Source organism: Cyprinus carpio, chromosome A23 (assembly GCF_018340385.1).
Source record: "Cyprinus carpio isolate SPL01 chromosome A23, ASM1834038v1, whole genome shotgun sequence".
Classification (NCBI taxonomy): domain Eukaryota; kingdom Metazoa; phylum Chordata; class Actinopteri; order Cypriniformes; family Cyprinidae; genus Cyprinus; species Cyprinus carpio.
This window is the reverse complement of record NC_056594.1, coordinates 5,532,028-5,553,855: the sequence shown is the minus strand read 5'-3', so window position 1 is coordinate 5,553,855 and position 21,828 is coordinate 5,532,028. Positions and strand designations below refer to the sequence as shown.

General features: G+C 36.3%; 2 protein-coding genes across 4 annotated transcripts in view; both read right to left on the bottom strand.

Moving 5' to 3' along the window:
* LOC109050245 (sterile alpha motif domain-containing protein 10-like) overlaps positions 1–21,828 on the bottom strand; it is an 890,290-nt gene that overhangs the window by 509,543 nt on the left and 358,919 nt on the right. The window lies entirely within an intron of this gene.
* Positions 395–21,647, bottom strand: LOC109066836 (RBBP8 N-terminal-like protein). Of its 3 annotated transcripts, XM_042712744.1 has the most exons (16): positions 21,199–21,647; positions 14,833–14,897; positions 14,573–14,687; positions 11,689–11,793; positions 5,997–6,039; positions 5,809–5,904; positions 5,606–5,718; positions 4,964–5,039; positions 4,498–4,682; positions 4,325–4,377; positions 4,155–4,216; positions 3,360–4,065; positions 2,278–2,407; positions 2,166–2,200; positions 1,958–2,051; positions 395–1,863 (listed from the first exon to the last, which is right to left on the bottom strand). In XM_042712744.1, the coding sequence occupies exons 4-16, from the start codon at positions 11,753–11,755 to the stop codon at positions 1,775–1,777; spliced, it is 1,749 nt and encodes a 582-aa protein (XP_042568678.1). In that variant the 5' UTR covers positions 11,756–11,793; positions 14,573–14,687; positions 14,833–14,897; positions 21,199–21,647; the 3' UTR covers positions 395–1,774. The 3 variants fall into 3 exon arrangements, with proteins under 3 accessions (XP_042568678.1, XP_042568679.1, XP_042568677.1); XM_042712745.1 differs by lacking the exons at positions 14,833–14,897; positions 21,199–21,647 and adding an exon at positions 9,967–10,181 and having other exon boundaries at positions 14,573–14,759; XM_042712743.1 differs by lacking the exons at positions 14,833–14,897; positions 21,199–21,647 and having other exon boundaries at positions 14,573–14,759.

Below are 21,828 nucleotides of genomic sequence, written 5' to 3'. Positions count from 1 at the left end.
ATAAAATGGAGGAAAGTAATAAAAAATTAATAACAAAGGCAGATTTAGATGGGCTTGAGAACAGATTAGAAGAGCGAGCTGTGTGTATCTATTAGTGCACAACCACAGACACAAACACACAGATGTATTGTTGGATTGGAAACAGTCAAACAAACAGTTGGTCTGGCCTCACAGTTACATAAGGACCGACTAATCCGATGGTGAGATTAAACACCCTCTTTTTTTTTTTTTACATAAATCTACCTCTTCTTTAATAAATACTAAGACAAAACAACTTCATTCCTAATATGCAAATACTTAGGAGAGAGAGAGAGAGAGAGAGAGAGAGAGACACAAGAGAGAGAGAGAGAGAGAGAGGGAGAGAGAGATATTCACATTAACAGAAAGTCAGGTGTGATATCAGGTGTGGTTTTTATTTGGATTTTTACCTTTGTAACTTTAAACTCATACACCTTTGTTCAGTATACAACAGTAACAAGCTAAGAGTTGTGGTGACTGGCATGTTCAAGTGAAAATTCTAAATTGTTCCAGTGAATCAAAGCTCTCAGGCTCTTCACGATTTACACTCTTCCTGCAACAGTGTAGGTGTTCCCCACATCCTAAACCAATTACAGGTGATAGTTCACAAAGTACGACTGCAGCCATCTGTTCATGCAATGCACTTACATTTGTATTTATTTAGATAGACATTAGTTGTTAGTTATGTCCTTCTAGTGTCTAAAAAGTGATGCATTTTTAGTTATTAGATCTCCAGATTATCTCTAAAAGTATCTAAAAAATTGTGCAAAGCAAAGGTTTACAGCTAGTTTGAAGCAATGGTACAGAAAGTTTTTTTTTTTTAAAGTATACTTTTTTTCTTCTTCACAGTTTTACCCTTCCTCCTTTTACACTCTGAAAGCTTTTACAGCTGCAAGTGGAAAATTCACTATTACAAAATATATGCTTGACATCTCAAAAAAACCAAAAGGGGAAGCCGAGGGTTTTTCATTTTGTCACATCTACAAGAAGCAGGCTGTAGTGCTCAGAGACAAAAATAGATGAGATGCGACACCTCTTACACGGAAGAGAGAATGAACACAAACTGAGTGTTGACATAACAACACAAGACAGCAAGCAATTATATGTACTCATGTTATATGTGCTTATTAAAAACTCATGATATGGTATAAAAGAGGAAGAAGAAAGTATAGGGAAATAAAAAAACATAGCTGATAAGTTTATTAACAGTCCCCTTGTCAGTAAAAACAACTGGCTTCGTAAAAACAACTGGCTTCCTGTTTTGGTAGAGCTGATTTCTGGGAAATCGACACAATAAAATTACAAATTAAAAATCCATCCACATACAGTTTGAACGAAATAGCTTGAACATGATGAAAATAGATCTTATTTAATTCTAGTCTGCGCTGCAGTATGTATTATATTTGATACACTAGAATTATGTTGATAAGAGATGCGGCTGAAGTCTAGTGTTGGTTTTTCTGGAAAAATAATGCGAACACCAGACATTCGAGCTTGGAAACTGGTGGTGAAGGGTGAAAAAAAGGCTATCTTAATAACCACAGCAGATCATACATCATAGTTAAATTCAGTGCCTGTGTGTATATATATATATATATATATATATATATATATATATATATATATATAATATTATATATATAAATAAATATATATATAAAGAAATATATATATATATATATAAAGAAATATATGAAGAAAAATGTTCATGAAAATACTAAGCAAAGCCAATCAACATAAAACAGTGAAAAATAATTCAACATCCTTGCTCTGAGTCTGCATGGGTTCCTTGAGGTCCCCTGCACAGCCGTATTTTCCTCTCCTTTAGTGAGCGCTGGGAAAGAGCTAAGATGTAACAACACAAGTGAAATTTCAGAAGATACTAAATGTGTTAAATAAATGAATGGATGGATGGATGGATGAATGAATGATCTCTTACCATCAGTATCCTGCCCAGGTCTTTTTCTGCTTGCTTCAAGGCTATTGTTCTCCTTCTCCTCTTGCTCCACCAGTCTGCTTCCAGGATCAGACACTTCACCACCGACCACAATAAAGCAGAAGTTAGAACTGATCTCATAAGATCAGATAACTTCAATTGAAGCTATTTGAAATATGATGACATAACATAAACTCAGTGCTAAGATTACCTGTCCTCTTGTTTTAAGGGACTCCATAACCACAACTGCAAGGTAAGACAGACCAATTATACTTAGAACAATCTAATTAAACTTAAACCAACCAACAGGTGTGAAGCTTTACCTGGTTGGAGGGAAATGGTTAGTGTTGGGATTTTCTTCTTCTCTGGGCTGACAGACGTTTCAGCTGCTGGAGTTGTTTCACCTTCCTTTACCTCTTTCTGCTCCTTACATGTTTCCTGTGTTTCCTCCTGCTATATAATGTGAACCAAACCTCACAGTCAATTTTATTTGCATACTCGTAAATACAGAGAATGTATGAATTCATTCAGTCATTTTAGGTAAATCACAGCCATGTTGTACTAATTTGTTCCCAAGTTTTATTTAAAGTGTGGCCACAATTCAACTACATTAAAATGAAGAAAGGAAATAGTACAATGTGGCCATGATTTAACTAAACCACATCTGTTTGGCCACAATATCATTTTTCTTTCTATATGCCCAGGGCTTCGTAAACAGGAACAGTGCAAACACAAAGAAGCCTGGGTGTGCAACAGTAAGTATACAGTATACAACAGGTTAAATGCAAAGAGTTTCATACACAAGAAGCTAATATTGAGAAAGGGACATTTTATAAACAATACGAGCAGTAATCTAGTATATATTGTTGCTCTTTTTGCAAAATCTGTTTTAAACAAAGACAAAGCAGAACCTTTTTCTGTCAGAGAGCAAAGACTGCTAGTCGTGCAGGATCCTGAATGCTTGATCAAAATGTTGCATTATTTTGTATTAGCTAATTAAAAAAGCTTTTATTTAGCAGTTAGCACTTTGCTAAGCTGGTAGGTTATGACATTAGCCTGCTTACTGTAAGCAAACTAAGACACAGATAAAAGAATTTGTTTTGTTATTGTAGTCTAGCTGAGCATTTTGTAACAAAGCTAGCAATAAGCTAAGCTAGTAGCTAGCTATGCAGTTAGCTTGCAAAGCGAAGAAAATAAATGTTGAACTTGACAAGTTTTAGCATTGTTAATATAATATGATATGCAGTTTGTAAGTGTAATTAACATATTTTCATGATTGAAAGATATTGTAACATGATTTTCTATGCTTTGTGTTCAGGCATTAATGGGATACACTCATAAAATACTTTCTCAACCAAAGGAGTGTCTTTATTGAAGAGGTATTTCTGCATGATTTGAAGTCTACCTGTGTATTATTGTCTGCTGTCTGCTGGTCACTCTGAGGGCTTGATGGGCATTGAGATGATGATGAAAGTGTAGCAGGTGGTGAGGAAGATGAAGACGAAGATGCATCGCTCTGTGAGTGTGTGTTCTCTTTCTCTTTGCTTTTTGAACGTCCCGACTCAGACAGGTCTAACGGAGCTTCCTCTTCATCCTCTCTCAGATTCTCTCCAAAAATCCTCTCTGGCTGCGTTGCTGAAGCCTTCCACTGGGGCGGCGCTGTAACAGCTTCTGTCACTCTCTTTTCTCTACTTTCTGCATGGTCTGACAGGTTTCTGCGGGACCAGGACCGCAGGCCGCTTGGTGTTGAGCAATGTGTCCGAGACTGGAGGCCGCTGCTTGATGGGATCAGTTTTGGGAATCGCAAAATGTTTGAGCTGGGAATTGGTGTGTGGCTTGGGTGAACTGCTATCCCACTACCAACACCGGAGCCGCCCGCTGCTAATGTTACCCAGTCAGTAGATTCTGAGAGCGACCACGGGATAGACAGGCGACCGGTCTTGATCGGAAGCGGCCGGAAGGGGACAGGGGCGTGGATTTGTTGCCGGTTGCTACGTTCCTCAGAGGCAACAGAAGAAAAAATAGGATTGTTCTTCAGTAGACTAAGAGGAGATGGAAGAGAAGGAGACAAAGGGGAATGTCTGTGCTCAACCAAGTCCACGCTGGAAGTTCTATGGACACATGAGGAGAATGATTAAGATGTATCACAATCTTAATTTGCTTCCAGTGTCAATGTGTCTGTTTTGTCTGCACGTCTCACCTTCTTTCAGCACTGTGCTCTGTGCCCCATCTTGAGGTGGGCAACATTGGCTTACTCGATTCCTAGAAGAGAGTAAGATAAAATTCAGCAACCAATAAAAACACAAGGGAACAGAAAGAACAAGATTTACTATAAAACAACCAATATTGAAAAAATGAATTATTGCTTACAAATGAAAACGCCCTCCCCCAGCTTTGCATACGTTTGTGTTCAGAAGCTTTCTCTGTTCAGAATAAAGAACATTTAAAGATCTTTTCATCAGATGTGAGCAAGCTATGATACATTCAGAACAAAATAGCACTGGTTCTCATATATGTCAGAAATGTACCCAACCGTAACTTACCCAGGATGTCAGTTGGGCTATTGTCCTTCTCACGTTTGACAGTCGCTGCATGTACAGTGGCGTCCCCTGGTGGAGGCTGGCTGGACTTCAGCCCTGAGGCCAGTGAAGTCACAGCAGCCACTGCTGTGTCAGGTGACATCTTGACTTCCGGGGTGGTTGCGTCCTCTGAATGACCATTCTGCTGACTGAAAGGTGAAGCAGTGAGTTTTTATGCATGACTATTATATATAATACATTGCACTAGTCTGATAAACTGACCCTGACCACAAGTGACCAACATCTGGCGAAAGATATTTTGCCAAAATTTGGTGCAGAGCACAGTATGTTGGCTAGTGTTGCATGGTTACAATTTCAGTAAATCAGATTGTGCCACTAAGTGACAGGACCTGAACTTCCACATCAAAAGCAACAGGAAATACTAGCACAAATATGGCAAGGAAGCATGTTGAGCAAATGGGCCACTCACTTTGAAAGATCCCTCAAGCCCTTCAGCTCCTCTCTCAGTCTGTCGTTTTCTTTCTTTAGTGCATTCATCTCACTCACTGCAGCAGTGAACAGGAAAAGCAATAATATTCTTATATATTTCTCTGTGACCTAGATGGACTTCATAACAACAATGTCAACAAATACTGCAAAGGGTGACTGTTTTATGGTTTATGTTCAATAAGATTGTTTGATTGATTAAATATTTTTGATCAATTTAATGGATCCTTGCTAAATAAAAGTAAATAAAAAATAAATAAATTACGTTTTAAAATGTATTAAAATAGATAAGTTATTTAGAATTGTTATACATAAAACATAATAACTGTTTTACTGTATTTTTGATCAAATTAATGCAGTCTTGGTGAGCATAAGATAATTCTTTAAAAAGACTTTTAAAAATCTTAACGACCCCAAACTTTGGAATGGTAATGTAAAAATACACTTTTTTTAAAATTGTTACAAATAGTGTCATTAGGATAAGAATTTACTTAAAAAACATTAACATTTACGTCACAATGTAGTTATATTATATATTATTTTTTGTATTTGTGTGTAAAAGGAATCAACAACGGTCAATGCTATAATATTTCCTCTTCATATAAAGTCTCTATTTATAGCTCACCAAGTAGAGAGATGTGCTGCAGACTCTGGAGCTGGGAGTTTTCATACTCTTGTTGTCTTTTTTTAGCAACATCCTGAGTGACTGTACACCTGTCACACAACCCGGCCCGCAACCTGAGGATCGACAGACACAGTGTGGGCAGTGGTACGTGATATTACATTAAAAATTGACTCTCTCTCTCACACACACACAGACACACACACCTGTTCTCCAGCTGTTTGATGTTCTCAGTAAGAATCCGTTGCTGTTCTTTCATTTGCTGGTTCCTATTGTAAAGTTCTTCTATGCGCTTTGCATCGCTACAACAGAATGCACATAAAACATTATTGATGTGGATGTTAAATTTGATGTCAATCAAATTTAGCTTGAAAAATGTGGTATGCGCATTCACATATTCTTTTTATTTGTCAGCTCCAGTACTTTCTCTTGCCAGCCTGTAGAGAGAGAAAAACACATAGTGAATGTTTGAATGCACATCGGAAAGCAGTGGCCGGCTGTTATGATTTTACTTAAAGGAATAGTAAAAAAAAAAGCTAAAAATGTGCTGCTGATAAATACATCACAATAATCCACAAGTAATTCACACAACTCCAGTCCATCAATTAACATTTTGTGAAGTGAAAAGCTGCATGTTTGTAATAAACAAATCCATCAAGATGTTTTAACTTTAAACTGTCGCTTTCAGGCAAAATACGAGTCCATAATTCATAATAAAACTTCATCCAGTGAACAAGTCCCCTGTTGTGCTCTCACATTAAAATCCACATACATATTAGTTTAGAACTGTTTTCGGCTCAGACCCATCAATTTGTGCCGCTGTACATTAACGACACATAAACTTGGACAATTTGTAGTAACAAGGATAAAACAAAGTTTACATGTGATTATTAACAGAATAGGACACTCCCCAAACATATGAAGAAAAGTACCTGCTGACACAGTATTACAGAAATGGAAATTGTAATTTGGTTGTAGTTTCATTTTGAATCTTTTGCAAGGAGTTATTATTCATGCTCTATGAATAACTTTGAAATAAATAAGATGATGAGCCAAGTTTTTAGAGGTTAAACAGAGGTTAGACCACACTTTCTTCGACAGACAAATTAAGGTCAGATAATTCCCGATTCCAAACAGATTTGACAGAGACAGACATTGTAATGTGATCAACAATTCCACCACACACCAAGGGAATAGATGATTGACCAGACGATAGTCCAATCCAATCCCGCACAGAATTAGAGCTCATTAAATTAACTCTATATGCCAAACCATCTGAGTGTGCAATCCTTTTAAAATTCAAATGAAATAAATAAAGATATTAATGTCTGTTGTATAAAATAAAAGTAGCACAAAAAAGAAACGACAAACAACTTTGAACAAGAACCAAAACAGACCGCACATTACCAAGAATACAGGTTTGCCTTAAAATAAAAAAAAATAATAATAATAATATTTGGATACGTGACCTATCCACTCCAACACAAAACCTGTCCTCAAAAAGCCCACAGTGTCAAGAACTAGTTATCAAACCTTCTCTCCATTAGCTCCAAAAAATATTTTTAAGCTTATCAGTATGGAGCGAATTTTGTGCCAATATTCATCAAACAAATCCAGCGTTTTGCAAATAAACACAATTTGCTTTGCAAAGAAAAACTCGACTTTCAAACAAACACAAAGTGATTTGCAAATACAAAATTCTATTTGAGAGAAAATGGTATGGACAAATATATTTATAGTGTGTTACAACTGTGAGACTCATTTGCATTTTTATCTTGGTTTGATTTTCTCACAAATGCATGCAGGCAGATTTTCTCACATGCGTCAAGTTGGATTTTCTGACAAATGCAACTGAGCAAGTTTATTTTCCAAAAACAACAGATGGCGCTGTTGGTCAAATTTACGCTAGTCTCCTGAGATCCGAAACATCTGTTTACCTTTTCAGACCAATATGAGAAGATATCCTCACTGTCCAGAGTGTGTCTTCACCCGTGTAGCGCACCAACATCCAATGGGCAGAAAAAGAAAGTAGGCTAAATTCTATGATGAAGCTTGACGTTTTTGATGGCATTTTTCGGGGGCATCTACATGCTTACCTGGCTGACCCTCAGATCATTAACATGTGAACAGAGCGCTAGCGATAATGAGGTGAAACAGGAGGAAATCTTTACCTCTCCTTACTTTTATACGGATTATATAATCAGAGAATATTGTTTTTCAATTTTCAAATTGGTTTTAAAATTAGACAATTTTAGGGCTTTCTATACACATAGATGTACCATGTATGTGAGGCACATATTTACTGAGATTCAGGTTGTTTTATTCAAGAAATTGTTCCCAGAGACTGAGACGGCAGAGAGCGCGCCCTGTTTGTTTTTTTCTTTTTTACAAAAGTCCATTGTTTTTTACAATACCCAAACTACACAGGGACCCTTTGTTTTCAAACGATTCTCGACTGTAATTTACAAACAAACCAGCAAACCGCCTGGCTTTGCGAGATTTTCAAAACATGCCATTCTGAATACGCTAAACCACTATTATTAAAATGCTGTAATTTAAATTATATTTTGGATTGGTTTCTCCCAAATTCAACCAAAAACACCCAGAAATAACAAAAACGCTTATCTGGGCACCAATAACATCTTCGACCCCAGACAAGGATGATTGCACCAATGTTAAAAAACATTTAAAAAGTTTTAGGATATTGTACTAAATAATGTGATTTGCTTTAAAAATGTTATTAATAATTAATGACCTCTTGGGTGATATATCTGATACTAAATTAAATTGTCTAAGCATTCTTTTTTTGGTACACAATATTTTTGTTATACATTGAACCAATTTTATCAACATGTATATATTCTATATCCCCGTGATCCTACAGAGGATAAGAGGTATGGAGAATGGATCAGTTTTTATAGGGAAAGACCGCCTAGTTTAAATGTTTAACCATGTCACGACTGACTTTTGAACTAATCAATCATGTTACCAACTTTACAGCCCTTATTTGTGAATTTCACTGACAATCGTAGGGGTCGCTTTGTGAAAACATCTAAATGGTTAATTATATAGTAAGACAGAAACTCACCTGTTCCCAACTCATGTTGGTCTGCTGTATTCCCTGAAAAGGTAAACAGGTGTTTCAGGTCTCAGGGGACTAGCATAAATTGACGGACAGCTCCCATCTGCTGTTTTTGGAAAAGATAGTGCTCAATTGCATTTGTGAGAAAATCTGCTTTAATACCATGTGGGAATATCTGCCTGCATTTGTGAGAAAATCAAGCCAAGTTTCCTCACAATGTGTCTCACAGTTGTAACGCACACTACATATATTTGTCCATAACCTCTACATTTTCTCTCAAATAGAGTTTTGCATTTGCAAATCACTTTGCGTTTGTTTGAAAGTCGAGTTTTTACTTGCAAAGCAGATTTTGTTTATTTACAATATGCTGGATTTGTTTGATGAATATTGGCACAAAATTCGCTCCATATATCAGACACTACCCTTACGAAAAATAAGTTTATTCAAGTGTGCTATTAGTATACTTCTTTTAAACTAAAAAAATAGGAAAGTATGCTTTTAGTTTACTTTTTATGTACTTCTCAGAAATGGGCTTTATGTACTCCTCCAGAAATATACTTTAAAATGACATTTAAGTATACTTGACTTATACTTACAAAAAGTCTAAATATATTTGAACTATACTTGTGCTCCTAGAATCTGTGTTTTCATTGTTATATTGTAGAGGGCGCTAGTACGCATCTTCTGTACAGAATTTCCAAGAAAACACAAGTGAAGAAGAAAAAGAAACAACAGATACTAATACATGTAATCTAACACAATCATCTGACATGAAACAGCATCAAAACTGTAACGTTATGGAATAAAATGTCAACTGATGAAGAGGTAATAATTACAGTCAAGCTTTGGGGTGTTGATCGACTCCATCTACGTTTTGATTATCATTCTGAATCCAATTTATAGTCTTTGTTCAGCTTTTTGTTCAAAATGTTATTTATTTAATTTACCCTAAGAAACTTACGCACATTAAAGTGCATGAAAAGAATGCATGAAGCTAGAATAAAATGTTTTTAAAAGCAGATACCATGTGCTTTCTTTGGATGTTTTGTATGTTCAGATATCCATATAACAAAATATATACAAATTAAAACCTAAATAGGGACATAGTAGTATACTTAAAGTATGATGTAAAGTTCACTTAAAGAAAAGTATACTTAAAAATATACTTGAACTTTACTTAAGTATACTTAATAAAATAAACTTGAAGTATACTACTTTTTGGTAAGGGTAGAGAAGATTGCAGGTAGAATATCACAGCAGAAACTTAAGTGTCCATATCCACCTTGTTATTCTCCTCTCCTGGGCAGTTAAGATGATGCTTCTGTGGCAGTGAGATGATGAAATCCTCCACTTTCTGAGAAGAGACGAAACATCATCTGCTCACCATTATGCTGAAGTTTATTTATTGCCGGATATATGAGAAATGGCTGCAGACCCAGTGCTATCATCCTCCTTAGGACTGGGTTGAAGTTCCTTCTCCTAGCAGACTTGGCTGGGCTGAAGTCAGGAAAAAACAACAGCGTGACATTATCCTGCATATATTTCACCGTGTATTCCTGCCGTGCACCATTCAGGATCGCCGATCTGTCTTGCCATCTCAACACACGAAAGATAAGAGTAACTTTTTCCTCATTCATAGACACGATGAGCCTGCTCAATCTCAATATTGTGTCCTTTCAGTGCAGGAATCCACTTGAGTTATTGGTCACTAGTATGTCCATATGTAGGTCACGCAATACCGGGGTCAGTACAGAGTCTATCGCATCTCTTACTGTCGAGGCCACCACCAAAGCAAAAGTACTTTGCTGCTCTTTAAGTGCTAGCTTGATACCGTTAGCAATGGCGCCATCGAGATCCTCTTTGTTGATGGTGGAATCTTTGAATTTTTTCAAAATTGGCAATTGCTCAATCACTCTTTTCCAATTGTCCTTGACCGTTGAAGTACTCAGGATGGAATAGATTGAGAATGGTTCAAAATTTACTTTCCGGATTGTAGAATATTTGACAGAGTGAGCAGAGCGAAGGACCATGTGTGCGCCGCCGTCGAAGGGTCACATGATTTCCCCTGGAATGGTGTTCTTCATGAAAGATTTGTTTATTAAAAACATGCAGCTTTTTCCTTCACAAGTTTGATTGAGTGGAGTCGTGTGGATAACTTGTGAATTATTGTAATGATTTTATCAGCTGTTTGGACTCTCATTCTGACGGCACCCATTCACTGCAGAAGATCCATTTCTTCAAATCTGTTCTGATGAAGGAACAAACTCGGAATACCTAACATTCAGCAAATTTTCAGCTAAATGTCTTTTTTTTTTCGGTGAACTATTATTTCAAATATCATGTTCAGACTTATTTTTGCTGATATTTTTGGCTGCTTTATGAAGTGTTAATGTGAGTCACAATGTAATGCCATTGTGTTTAATTCACCCCACCTTCATTCATTAAACTATCTCCTTTTGTGTTTAAAAAAGAAAGACATAAAAGAAAAAAAAGGAAGTCAAAAAGGTTTGGAATGACATGATAAACAATGTCAGATTCATACTAAACAATGTTGTTTTTTATTGTTTTGCTGATTTTATTTATGCAGTTACTGTTGTTTTGCAGGCAAAAAGGTCCAATGTCCAGAGTCAACAATGTAGTGATGTGTGAAGGAAATCTTTCACGGAAGTCACTTTCAAACCAAGAAGCTTTCTGTTTGTCAGTGCAGCAAATTCATGTGATCAACTTAACCAAGAGAAAAATCTGCATGGGGAATTTTTTCACGCTCAAGCGAAACTCCTGATCATGCAGATTCCTAATTGAAATTACTAGATTTTGTTTGTGAAATTTTCACCAAGCAACAGTAAATGTGACCTCGCTTTCAGTTATCTATTTTGTGGTGATGTAAAGATGTTTTCCTGTTGATTGTCACTGTTACTGAAGTTGTCTGTAATTTGTGAAGTTGTCTGTTGGTGAAATCTCAGTCAAGAGTGTTCAAGACAAAAAAGTAAATGGGTGATCTTACCCTCTAAATCATGCTCATGCACCTCCCGCAGTTTCTGCAGGAGTTCAGGAAAGCTTTCCACAGCCATGCTGGTGTTCCTGCACACCTGCCTCTTCACTCGTCTTCCTACAAATAAAGATAGGAAGGAAAAATAAAGGAAACATGAAATGATTTGTTAAATTAATGCATGATTAGGGTTCAACTGCTGCCAGTTCATGTTTTGCTGTTGCCCTGGCTTAACCTGCTAAAATATGAGCTGAAATTTCTACACTCCTATATACCAAGGCTATCAAAAACCTGGTCTTGCCAAACTGGTTCTGCAAGCTGTGCACCGCAGGCCTTACTTTATTTGTGTATGCATGTATGACTGTGTGTAAAATAGAGTGAGAGAGTAAGAAATAAGGAGAGAGAGTGTGTGTGTGCTAGCATTTAAAAACAAACAGGATCAGGAAGTTTATTTATAACCCATTAAATGTGCAGAAAACTTGGGGTTCAAACTGACACATACTACACTAACTAAATATGACAATGTTCACCTTATCTTCCCTGACCTGTGCTATCTACAAACGTCCATTGTCTTGCCTTATAAATGTCTGTCTCGAAAATCTTTACCAGAACACTGAAACTAAATTCCTGATGTTGATGTAAAGGCCTTGTCATATAAACCGATGTTTAATTGATCGAAATGTACTGAAATGTGAATATATATTTCATATATGCAATACCGCTCAAAAGTTTGGGGTCAGTATGCCGTTTTTTAAAGAAACTAATACTTTAATTCAGCAAAGCCCCATTAAATTGATAAAAAATTACAGTAAAGCAATTTATAATTATACAAAAAAAAAAATGTTTTTCTGAACTTTTTATTCATCAAAGATTCCTATATATATATATATATATATATATATATATATATATATATATAGATCATGGTTTCCACAAAAAAAATTAAGCAGCATACTGTTGTCAACTTTGAAAAAAATAATAAATGTTTCTTCAGCAGCAGATCGGTATATCAGAATGATTTCTGAAGAATTATGTGACACTGAAGAACAGAGAAAAATGCAGCTTTGCCATGACAGTAATAAGTTTAAAACAGATTAAAATAGAAAACAGTTCTTTTAAATTGTAATAATATTTCACAATATTACTGTCTGACCCAACAACATGTAGCCTTGGTGAGCAAAAGAGACTTCTTTTATAAAAACATTCAAAAGATCTCACGACCGCAAACTTCAGAAAGATAGTTTCAACCTAGGTGCTGTAAATTACACCAGATACAAGTGTAGGATTGGATAACTTCTCTAAAAACTAATGGGACACAAACTTTCTAAAAAAAAAAACAGGGACTTTCATTTCAATACAAAGTGGGAACAGTGCTGCAGAGCAAAAATGACTCATTATAGCTTTTAACCCCATCTGCATGACTTCTACCAGTAAAGATACAGCATGCCGCTGAGGGTTCTAGGGAGGGTGCGGCTACTGCCCCCCTCCCTCCCCCATACAATCTTTTTTGCATTTTGATCTGAGTGATTTTCACTTGCTCCTTAACTCTCCCTACATGTCGGGATACGTTAGATAACAGTTTTGAACGTTACAGCAGAAGGAGCAAGAGGGAACCTGTCTCTCAGAACTGCAAACTTCACTTTTCACACACATCTACACACACACACACACACACACACACACACACACAAACTAATGTTTTAAACCCACTCCATTGAGCTGACTTTGCAAAAAAAAAAAAATAATAATAATAATAATAAGATTACTAGCAATTTAGATTATACCTGTATAGATTTACCACAGGAATAGGTGTTAACTATCATATCTGACCTCTGACTCTCAGTGACCTTAACATTTGGGGTCAGAGGTCAGATCTGATAGTTAACACCTATTCCTGTGGTAAATCTATACAGGTATATTCTAAATTGCTAGTAATCTTTTTTTGCAAAGTGAGGTCAAAGGAGTTGGTCATTCATGGTGTCACTAAATAAGTAGCATTTTACATATATTGCATACTGTAATTGATCTAAAACTTACAAAATCAGTCAGTTAGTCAACATGATGGACAGGTGGAGTCTTTGAGAAGGCCTGGGGCATAACAATATTATTAATATACATGAGAAAGTATGCTTCTGAGATGGAGTGGTGGATCAGGTCTGACATTACGCAATCTCTGCCTATGATTTTGCTAGGGTTTTGGTTTTTTGACAGTTGCTTGTGTTTTACATGTTTTACATGATCCAGTTTTCAGTGTACTATCAGTTTAATACTTGGTATATTACCAAGGGCGGGACGATCAAAAAATATGAGAGAGAATCAGAGACAGAGACGTGTAAGCAAGTGAGCAAGTGAGTGAGCAAGGGAGTGAGCAAGAGAGTGCGCACGCGAAAGAGAGAGAGAGAGAGAGAGAGAGAGAGGAAGTTGCAAACAAATGTTAAACTATGTGAACATGTACTGAGTTTATGATATAATGTCAATGGACTCAATATAATTAGTATTCAGTTATTACTTTTTAACAGTTCTTGTTAATGATTCTCATTTATCAAAAAATAACCTGTGATTATTAAATTAATTTTCTTAATAACCTCAATACTCCAATTAATGTGAAAAGAAAAACATAAGAAACAGTAATGTTAATATTACAAATAGACAGATGTGGGTGGAATAAAATGTAATACTAAGACAAGATGAATTCATATCCCTGATCAATAAAACAAAAACAAAAAAACATCCCACCCAAATGAAATAGCTTGAATAATGAGTGACTGTGTTTCTGTAAATATGATGTGTTGCGTTACTGATAACTGATCACATCATGCAATAGCTCCGTAAATAAATACCAAAACACATGCCATCTGGTCAATGCAGTATGTTGTGGAGAAACAAGCAGTTCACTCACCTCGTGCCACCTTGTGGATGTCAATCACGTCACCTGCCAATCAAGTGATGCTGTTGGTCTCCTCGTCAAGCCAGTTTCATCCGGAGCCCCCCGGAGAGCCACATCAGATTGAAAACTAATGGGAATGAGAACGAAATGAAAAAGAAGAAAAGAAGAGTGTTACATACGCCCTGTGCTCCTCTCCTCCTCCTTCTCCTCTCCATGCAGCCCCTCCTTCTTCTCCCCACTGACGAGGTGAACAGGTTTGAGCAGTTCCTTACCGCAGCACACAAACACCAGTTCTCCCCTGGATAAACCGGTCCTGCTGAAATCCCACTGAACCTGCCTGGCCACAAAGAAAAAAAAAAAAAAAAAAAAAAAAAAAAATCAGCAGAAGGATATAGAGAACCTTTAGACACACAAAGCCGCTTTATTCTGCTCTTTGATTTGCTCTTTTTAATCTCATGGAACCAAAGATGCATTTATTCAACTTCATTGCAGTGACATGGGAAAAAAACAAAACAAACATATTACCCAGGTGAAAACATACTCTTAAATGTATTAAAATGTACTGAATTACATTTTAATATATTTGTAAAAAAGTATACTAGAAGTACTTTTGTAATAAATATGTGCAGTTATGCTTTTATGCTAAAACATAAGCATACTTTTTGTGACGTTTTAGTGGATTTACAGAACATACTTACTTTACTCTTGAAAAAAATTGTAACATTTTAATATAGCTATTTTATGAAGTATATTAATTCACTTGCACATAAATACATTAGGTATAAAATAAGCAAATGCATTCTTACTAGGGATGCACGATATTATCGGAATGTTATCGGAATAGGCCGATAAAGGTAGATAATAAATAATGGTAATAATGTAATGTAATGTAAATAATGTAAACATTATGCCGATATCTGTGCCAATAAGACTAGCGATAAAACCACAAAATCACTTCAGCAATTCTCTCACTAACTTTCGAACTAAAGCCGATAAAATTTAACAGATTCACATCTCCGCACCTCAACACTATAATATAAAAAAAAAATACACAGAATGACGCGTGCGGTGTGCCATACAGCGTCATCAATAGTTACTAATGCGTGCAGCAGCGGCGGCGGCAGCCTTCCCCGGGTCCTAATGTCCAGCCCGTTTATTTACTTTGGGGGCCTGCTTGTAATAAAATGAAAGTAAAATACAAAAATAACATTAAGAGACTTGTGTCTCTGAATAAATAAAGCAGTAATGATGTCATAAACTCACGAATCAGGAATTTTGATTTAAAGTGGAATTGAAGCAGTCAGTCAAATTTACATAATTTAGGAAACTGGTTTCCACTTTAAAAAATAAAAATATAAAACAAACACAATTAATGTAACCATTTTAAAGAAAAAAGGGATGTTTTGTTAGCTTTTGGTGCAAGGACGCCATCATCCCACAGCACATGACATCACGGGGTTGATCGGCCTCATTTGACGCCACACCCTTACAGGAACGCCCACATGGAAGTGGATAGTGAACACACACACACACGCACACGCACACGCACACGCACACACACACACACACACACACACACACACACACACACACACACGCACACACACACAGTCAGGGCCATGGTAGGTAGAAGAGAGCTTTTTGCTGCAGTGCCTGGGGAGGAGTTGGGGGTTCGGTGCCTTGCTCAAGGGTCTACACCTCAGTCATGGTAGGTAGAAGAGAGCACTATTCATTCATTTCCCTACCTACAGGTACAATCCCTGTCAGTACTGAGACTCAAACCTGCAACCTCTGGGTTACAGGTCTGACCCTCTAACCATTATAGTCCACGACTGCCATTTAGCGCATTCATATACGAGGCTCATTTGCTTGCCTGAATAAAGCACACGTCATCGGTAAGGTGTGTACTGAATTTGATCTTTTAATATCACTGTTTTAAAGGCACTTTAAGTGTTTTCATAATGTCCTGCTGTTTTTAGTGATTAAAATATTGTGGCGGGTGATTTATTTGGATTGCTAATGGCCCAAACATACATTTTGTTCACATATCTTTGTTTCATTCTTTTGAGAGGTGATGTAAATATTTGGATTGGAACAGATAGAAAATTTACAGGTTTGTGCAGCAGTTCTGGATGTTTTGGCTGCCAGGTCTTCAGGTCAGTCACGTGACTGAAAATGAAATGGGGGCTCTGTTGGCCAGTGAAGTAGTATAAGCATTTCTTTACTTTTTGAACACACAGTGTTATTTTAACACACAAATGTTTTCATTCAAATACCATGGTGTCTGAATTGCAACAAATGCAACAAGTCATATTTAAAGAAAAGTAATCCTCCACTTGATGAATATGAAGATGGTGACATTTCAGATTTTCTGTTTCTTTGTTTGGTTCATCCATTTGCAGGCTTGAGTTTGTAAAAAATGCACTTTATTCACTTCTGCACTTTATTGTTTTACAGCAATTTCTTTATGTGTGTGTGTACGCGCAGAAAATTGCATTATGCATTTTTATTCAACGTTGAAATATTCATAGTGGACTTCCCAGTAGCCTAATACAGGTATGACAAATATTTCTGTTATAGCATTTCACTGATCTTTATTTTCATTTATTATCATTTATTATAATTATTTTGGTCGTAATGAACAAAAAGATATTACATTAAAGTACTCAAGGATTTCTAGATGTTGTATATGCTGCTGTACTTTTTAATATGAATGCTTTCTAGATGTGTATGTCATGCTCATTTAATGATTTTTGTACTTTTAAAAATACAATATTAGAAACCTTAAAATAACTAGATGTGTATGTCATGCTCATTTAATGATTTTTGTACTTTTTAATATACCATATTAGAATGCTGAAAAGTAGCTTTATAACAAACTAATAGTGTACTGGTAGGCACTGTAAATTACATGGGTACCAGATACAACAGCAGTAACCTAGAAGAGTATAAACATCTTAAAACCAAAAACTTGGTTTTAAAATTGCCTATCACAGCTATGTCTGATGGGATTTACCTAGCCTTATGAGCTTTGAAATGCTACTGAAAATGAAGCACATTAAAGTGAAGCTTAAAATATAATTTAACTGTACTGTCAAGAATGTCAAAAAAATCAGCATACTGTCATTTGAAATAAGATGTGAAGTAAGACTAGAGAAACTTGTTCATGCTTTATCACCATCAGGAATTGATCTTTAGACATTAGACAGCTCTTAATGAGCCACTTAACATAAACACCAGTCCTCAGTTACACTGGCTTCCAAAATAACACATTTGTCATTTATACTTCAGTATATAATAACAAAACAAATATGTTCACTGAATAAAACCTGCATCAGATCATTAGTACAAGAAATACTTATTATTATTAATCAGCTTCCAGAGAGATTTTTTTTTTTTTTTTTACCTAGGGTTGTCCGAAAACATGGTATTTGTAGTGGTTTTACAGGAGTAACCTTCATTTAATTATGGTATTTGTAAAAACATAGTTAAACCAAAAAACTTGGTTAATCTGTGGAATGTGAACCATAGTTTCAGTCAAAAAACTTTTACTACAGTAAAAACATTGCTATGTTTTGTTAAGGTACTCAAAGAACTTCCAAACAGAGCTTCAAAACAGAGACACACTTCATATATCCTGACTGATGCATTTAAAGTTTGGGCTCACAATTCTCAATACTCCACAACAAAGAGTCCTGAGTGTTGAAGCACAGACTTGGGTCTATAAGTGAATGAACAGGCCAGGTCACCTTTCTGTCTATGCATATTAAATATGAAGAATCAGCAGGGCTTTGGTCCAGCATGAGCTATTCAAACCTGAAATGCAGCTCTGAGAGAATGACACCAGAAGTCAGCAAGACAGATGATGGCAATATATGATTCTGCAGTCAACTGTATAGCGTATCTATTGTATATAAAGACTACACCAATCTTAATAGCAAATGGTGACAGATCTATGCAAACTGGTTTCTCTAGGTTCATGAAGTAAAGCGTAAAATCTGCTATATAATTTTGGTGCTCTGAGACGTGAACTGCTTTTTGCCCACTTGGGGGAGTAACAGCACGTTTTAACAGGCTGTATAGGCCTATACTAAAGGATTAACATAGGAACCATTCATCAATATTCACATACTATAATGAACAAACACAAGGATTGCTGTTAAATGTTACAAATGCACACACACACACACACACACACACACACACACACACACACACACACACACACACACACACACACACACACACACACACACACACACACACACACACACACACACACACACACACACAGACACTTTTACGCTAACAATAGTTTGCCCCTGAGAAAAACAATCTAAGTTGCTTGAATACCTGATTTATGTATGTTAAATGTACAAATTTAAATTACTATAGAAAAAAAGTGTTTTTTTATCTTTTACATTTTATTAATAATATGACTTAATCGTTCAACAGTAAAATATGCACCAATGTTTTCTGGGGTCTGTTCATAGGAACACACACAGACTGACACATAAGTACACACACACACACACACACACACACACACACACACACACACACACAACACACACACACACACACAACACACACACAACACACACACACACACACACACACACACACACACACACGAGAGACTGGGATTCCATAGGATCAGAGCAGCACTACGATCCATGTCTTGAGCCAGATAAGACTTCAAAGCATGAGACAGATTTACAAGGCATGGTGAATCCCCCTTTAAAAAATACTGCTGCATAAATGTTTATGCAACTGAAAAGACATCTAACACTGTAGAAACAAGCTCAGTCATCATAAAATGGCAACTCATTGGGCTACCTGTGTTTTGTGAACAAAGCAATATTACTTTGGCTATAAAAACAGATGTAAATGATTCCCACATACAATGGGATCCAAACTTCTAATATCACTATTGAAAATCCTTACACTAAGCATTAAACTCATTTAATACTTTTTTCTCATTACATATTTTCAACATAGCAATTTGAGTGAAATGTTAAATATTAATACAAAAAAGTATACATTAACCCCATAACGCCTTGATATTTGATTAATTTGATTTTATGACAGCAGCAGGCAAACTTTTGTTTTGGCTGTAGTCTCAAATTACAAGTCCAGGTGCGGTTTTGAAGCAGTTCCGCAGTCAGTCACTAGAGGGTGCTGTGTAATTCACCTCTACAGTGATTCATCAGAGATGCTGTATATAAACAAACATGCTCACACACACATTTAGCATTGGCGGCGGTATATGATTTCCCATTGGAAGTCGTGATGTTGTTTCTGCTCTTAAACTACTTTTGATAAACTCAACAGAATGTCTTTAAACCTGCCGGTAGGGGAAGGATGGAAACCAGGACCATTGCTGTTTAAGCACAAGGCATGGCCAGATTGCTCTGTTCCGCTACGGAGCAAAGGAATGGATGTGTCTTGATCATTTGTCTGTAGTATTGCCAGAAAACAACATGATGGAGCAGTCAGTCAGTCCAAGACCTGATACCGTCCAAGCCCACCCAGAGACTCCACTTACAGTGACATCAAACAAGAACGAGAGAGGAAAGAAAGATACAGGACCGGGGTCGGGAACAGGGGAGCTTTGGTTACCAATCCCCAAAGAATACTGTAATCTTAACACAGAGATTCACAAGTCACCATTTCTTTGTTTTTAATGATGGAAAATTACTGTTGCATAAATAGATATAGGCCTATTTCACTTTATGTGTATTTCAAATGTAAGCCCATATCCTAAATCATTAGAACATTTGTTTGGACATGCCATAGATTTAAAATCTTTTAATCTGTCACATGCTTCTGCAAAATTCTGTGTGTTTCCCAGGTCACAGGTGACCTCACCGAGCCAGACGGTCTCTGTTTGCCCTTCAGTCGAAGGGACAGAGTCTGCACTTGAGTATTTTGTGCTGGTGGCTGTAAGCATCAGCCAAAGGGTGCAAACAGTACAAATCTGGTGCAAAACACATGCTCAGTTATTTGTATTCCTGTTGGCCTCATATGCTTTTTTTTTTTTTTTTACTTTTATGCCATTTTCAAGAAAAGTTTTAGTTTAATGGTTCAAAAAATGTCATGTGGTATTACCAATCAAAAGGTATATATATATTGTATTTTACTAAAAATACAAAAAAGTAAAGATCTGTAAAGATCATTATTTCATTCCAAAAATATTTTGAATATATTGTTCAAGATAAGACTTTTTTTTTTTCAAACAAATATCACACATTATTAATTCAAAAATACCACTATGTTTATGTGGCATCACATGAAATCTTAAAACCTTGCCATGACATAAAGGTCAAATTTTATGATATTGCAAAATGATATAATTTCCTTTTTTATTCTGCATGTTAGTCACATATCATAACTAACATGTACTATTAATTAATTAAAATATTAATGAAAGCTGAAGCAATTTTTGTAAAATATTTACAAAATATTTTTATCTCTAAGAAATAACAACATAGTCGCTTACAATGCACTGGTACCAAAACCACGCTGAAGTAGCCACATTTATAGCAGTCACACCCTGTAGACAAATACTGAAGCAGACTAAATGACTACAGGGTGTAGAAAGAGAATGCTGAGTGTGGTAGGTGGCAGTGACTTACAATATGTAAGATGAGCACCCACGTGCACAGGCACACACTCATTCCGCTGGGGGGAAACTGGTGGGCCTCCTTTCACGGAACCAACACAGGAAGTTCTGTGGCACAGAGAGGAAGTTGACTAAAACAGAGCACAAAAACACCCCCTCCTGATTCCTGTGTCCCAGGACGTGTGTCTACCCACACGACAGAACACCATGTCCATCTCCGCCTCACAGACCACTAGACATGTCGTCTCTCAGTATGTGTGCGTGTGCGTCTGAAACAGTTTTTTACAAAACATTGAGGCGTCTGAATGTTTGTACAGTATGTTTACATAAAAGGAATAACTCAACCAAATGATCATATCTCACCCAAATGTAATTCAAACTTTTCATGCTTCCACGGAACAACAAATGACGTATTTTCATGAGATATTTATGTCCTAGTTGCTCTTTTCTACAAAACACAAGTTGTAAGTGACCAGTAACATTACAAATGTCTTTGCTGTCACTTTTCATCAATGAAAGTGTTACTTGCTGAATAAAAGTATTAATTTCTTTCCAAAAAAAGAAACAAAAAAACCCGACCCCTGTTTGAACAATATATATATATATATATATATAAAAGAAATACATCAAAAAAGAAAAAGTT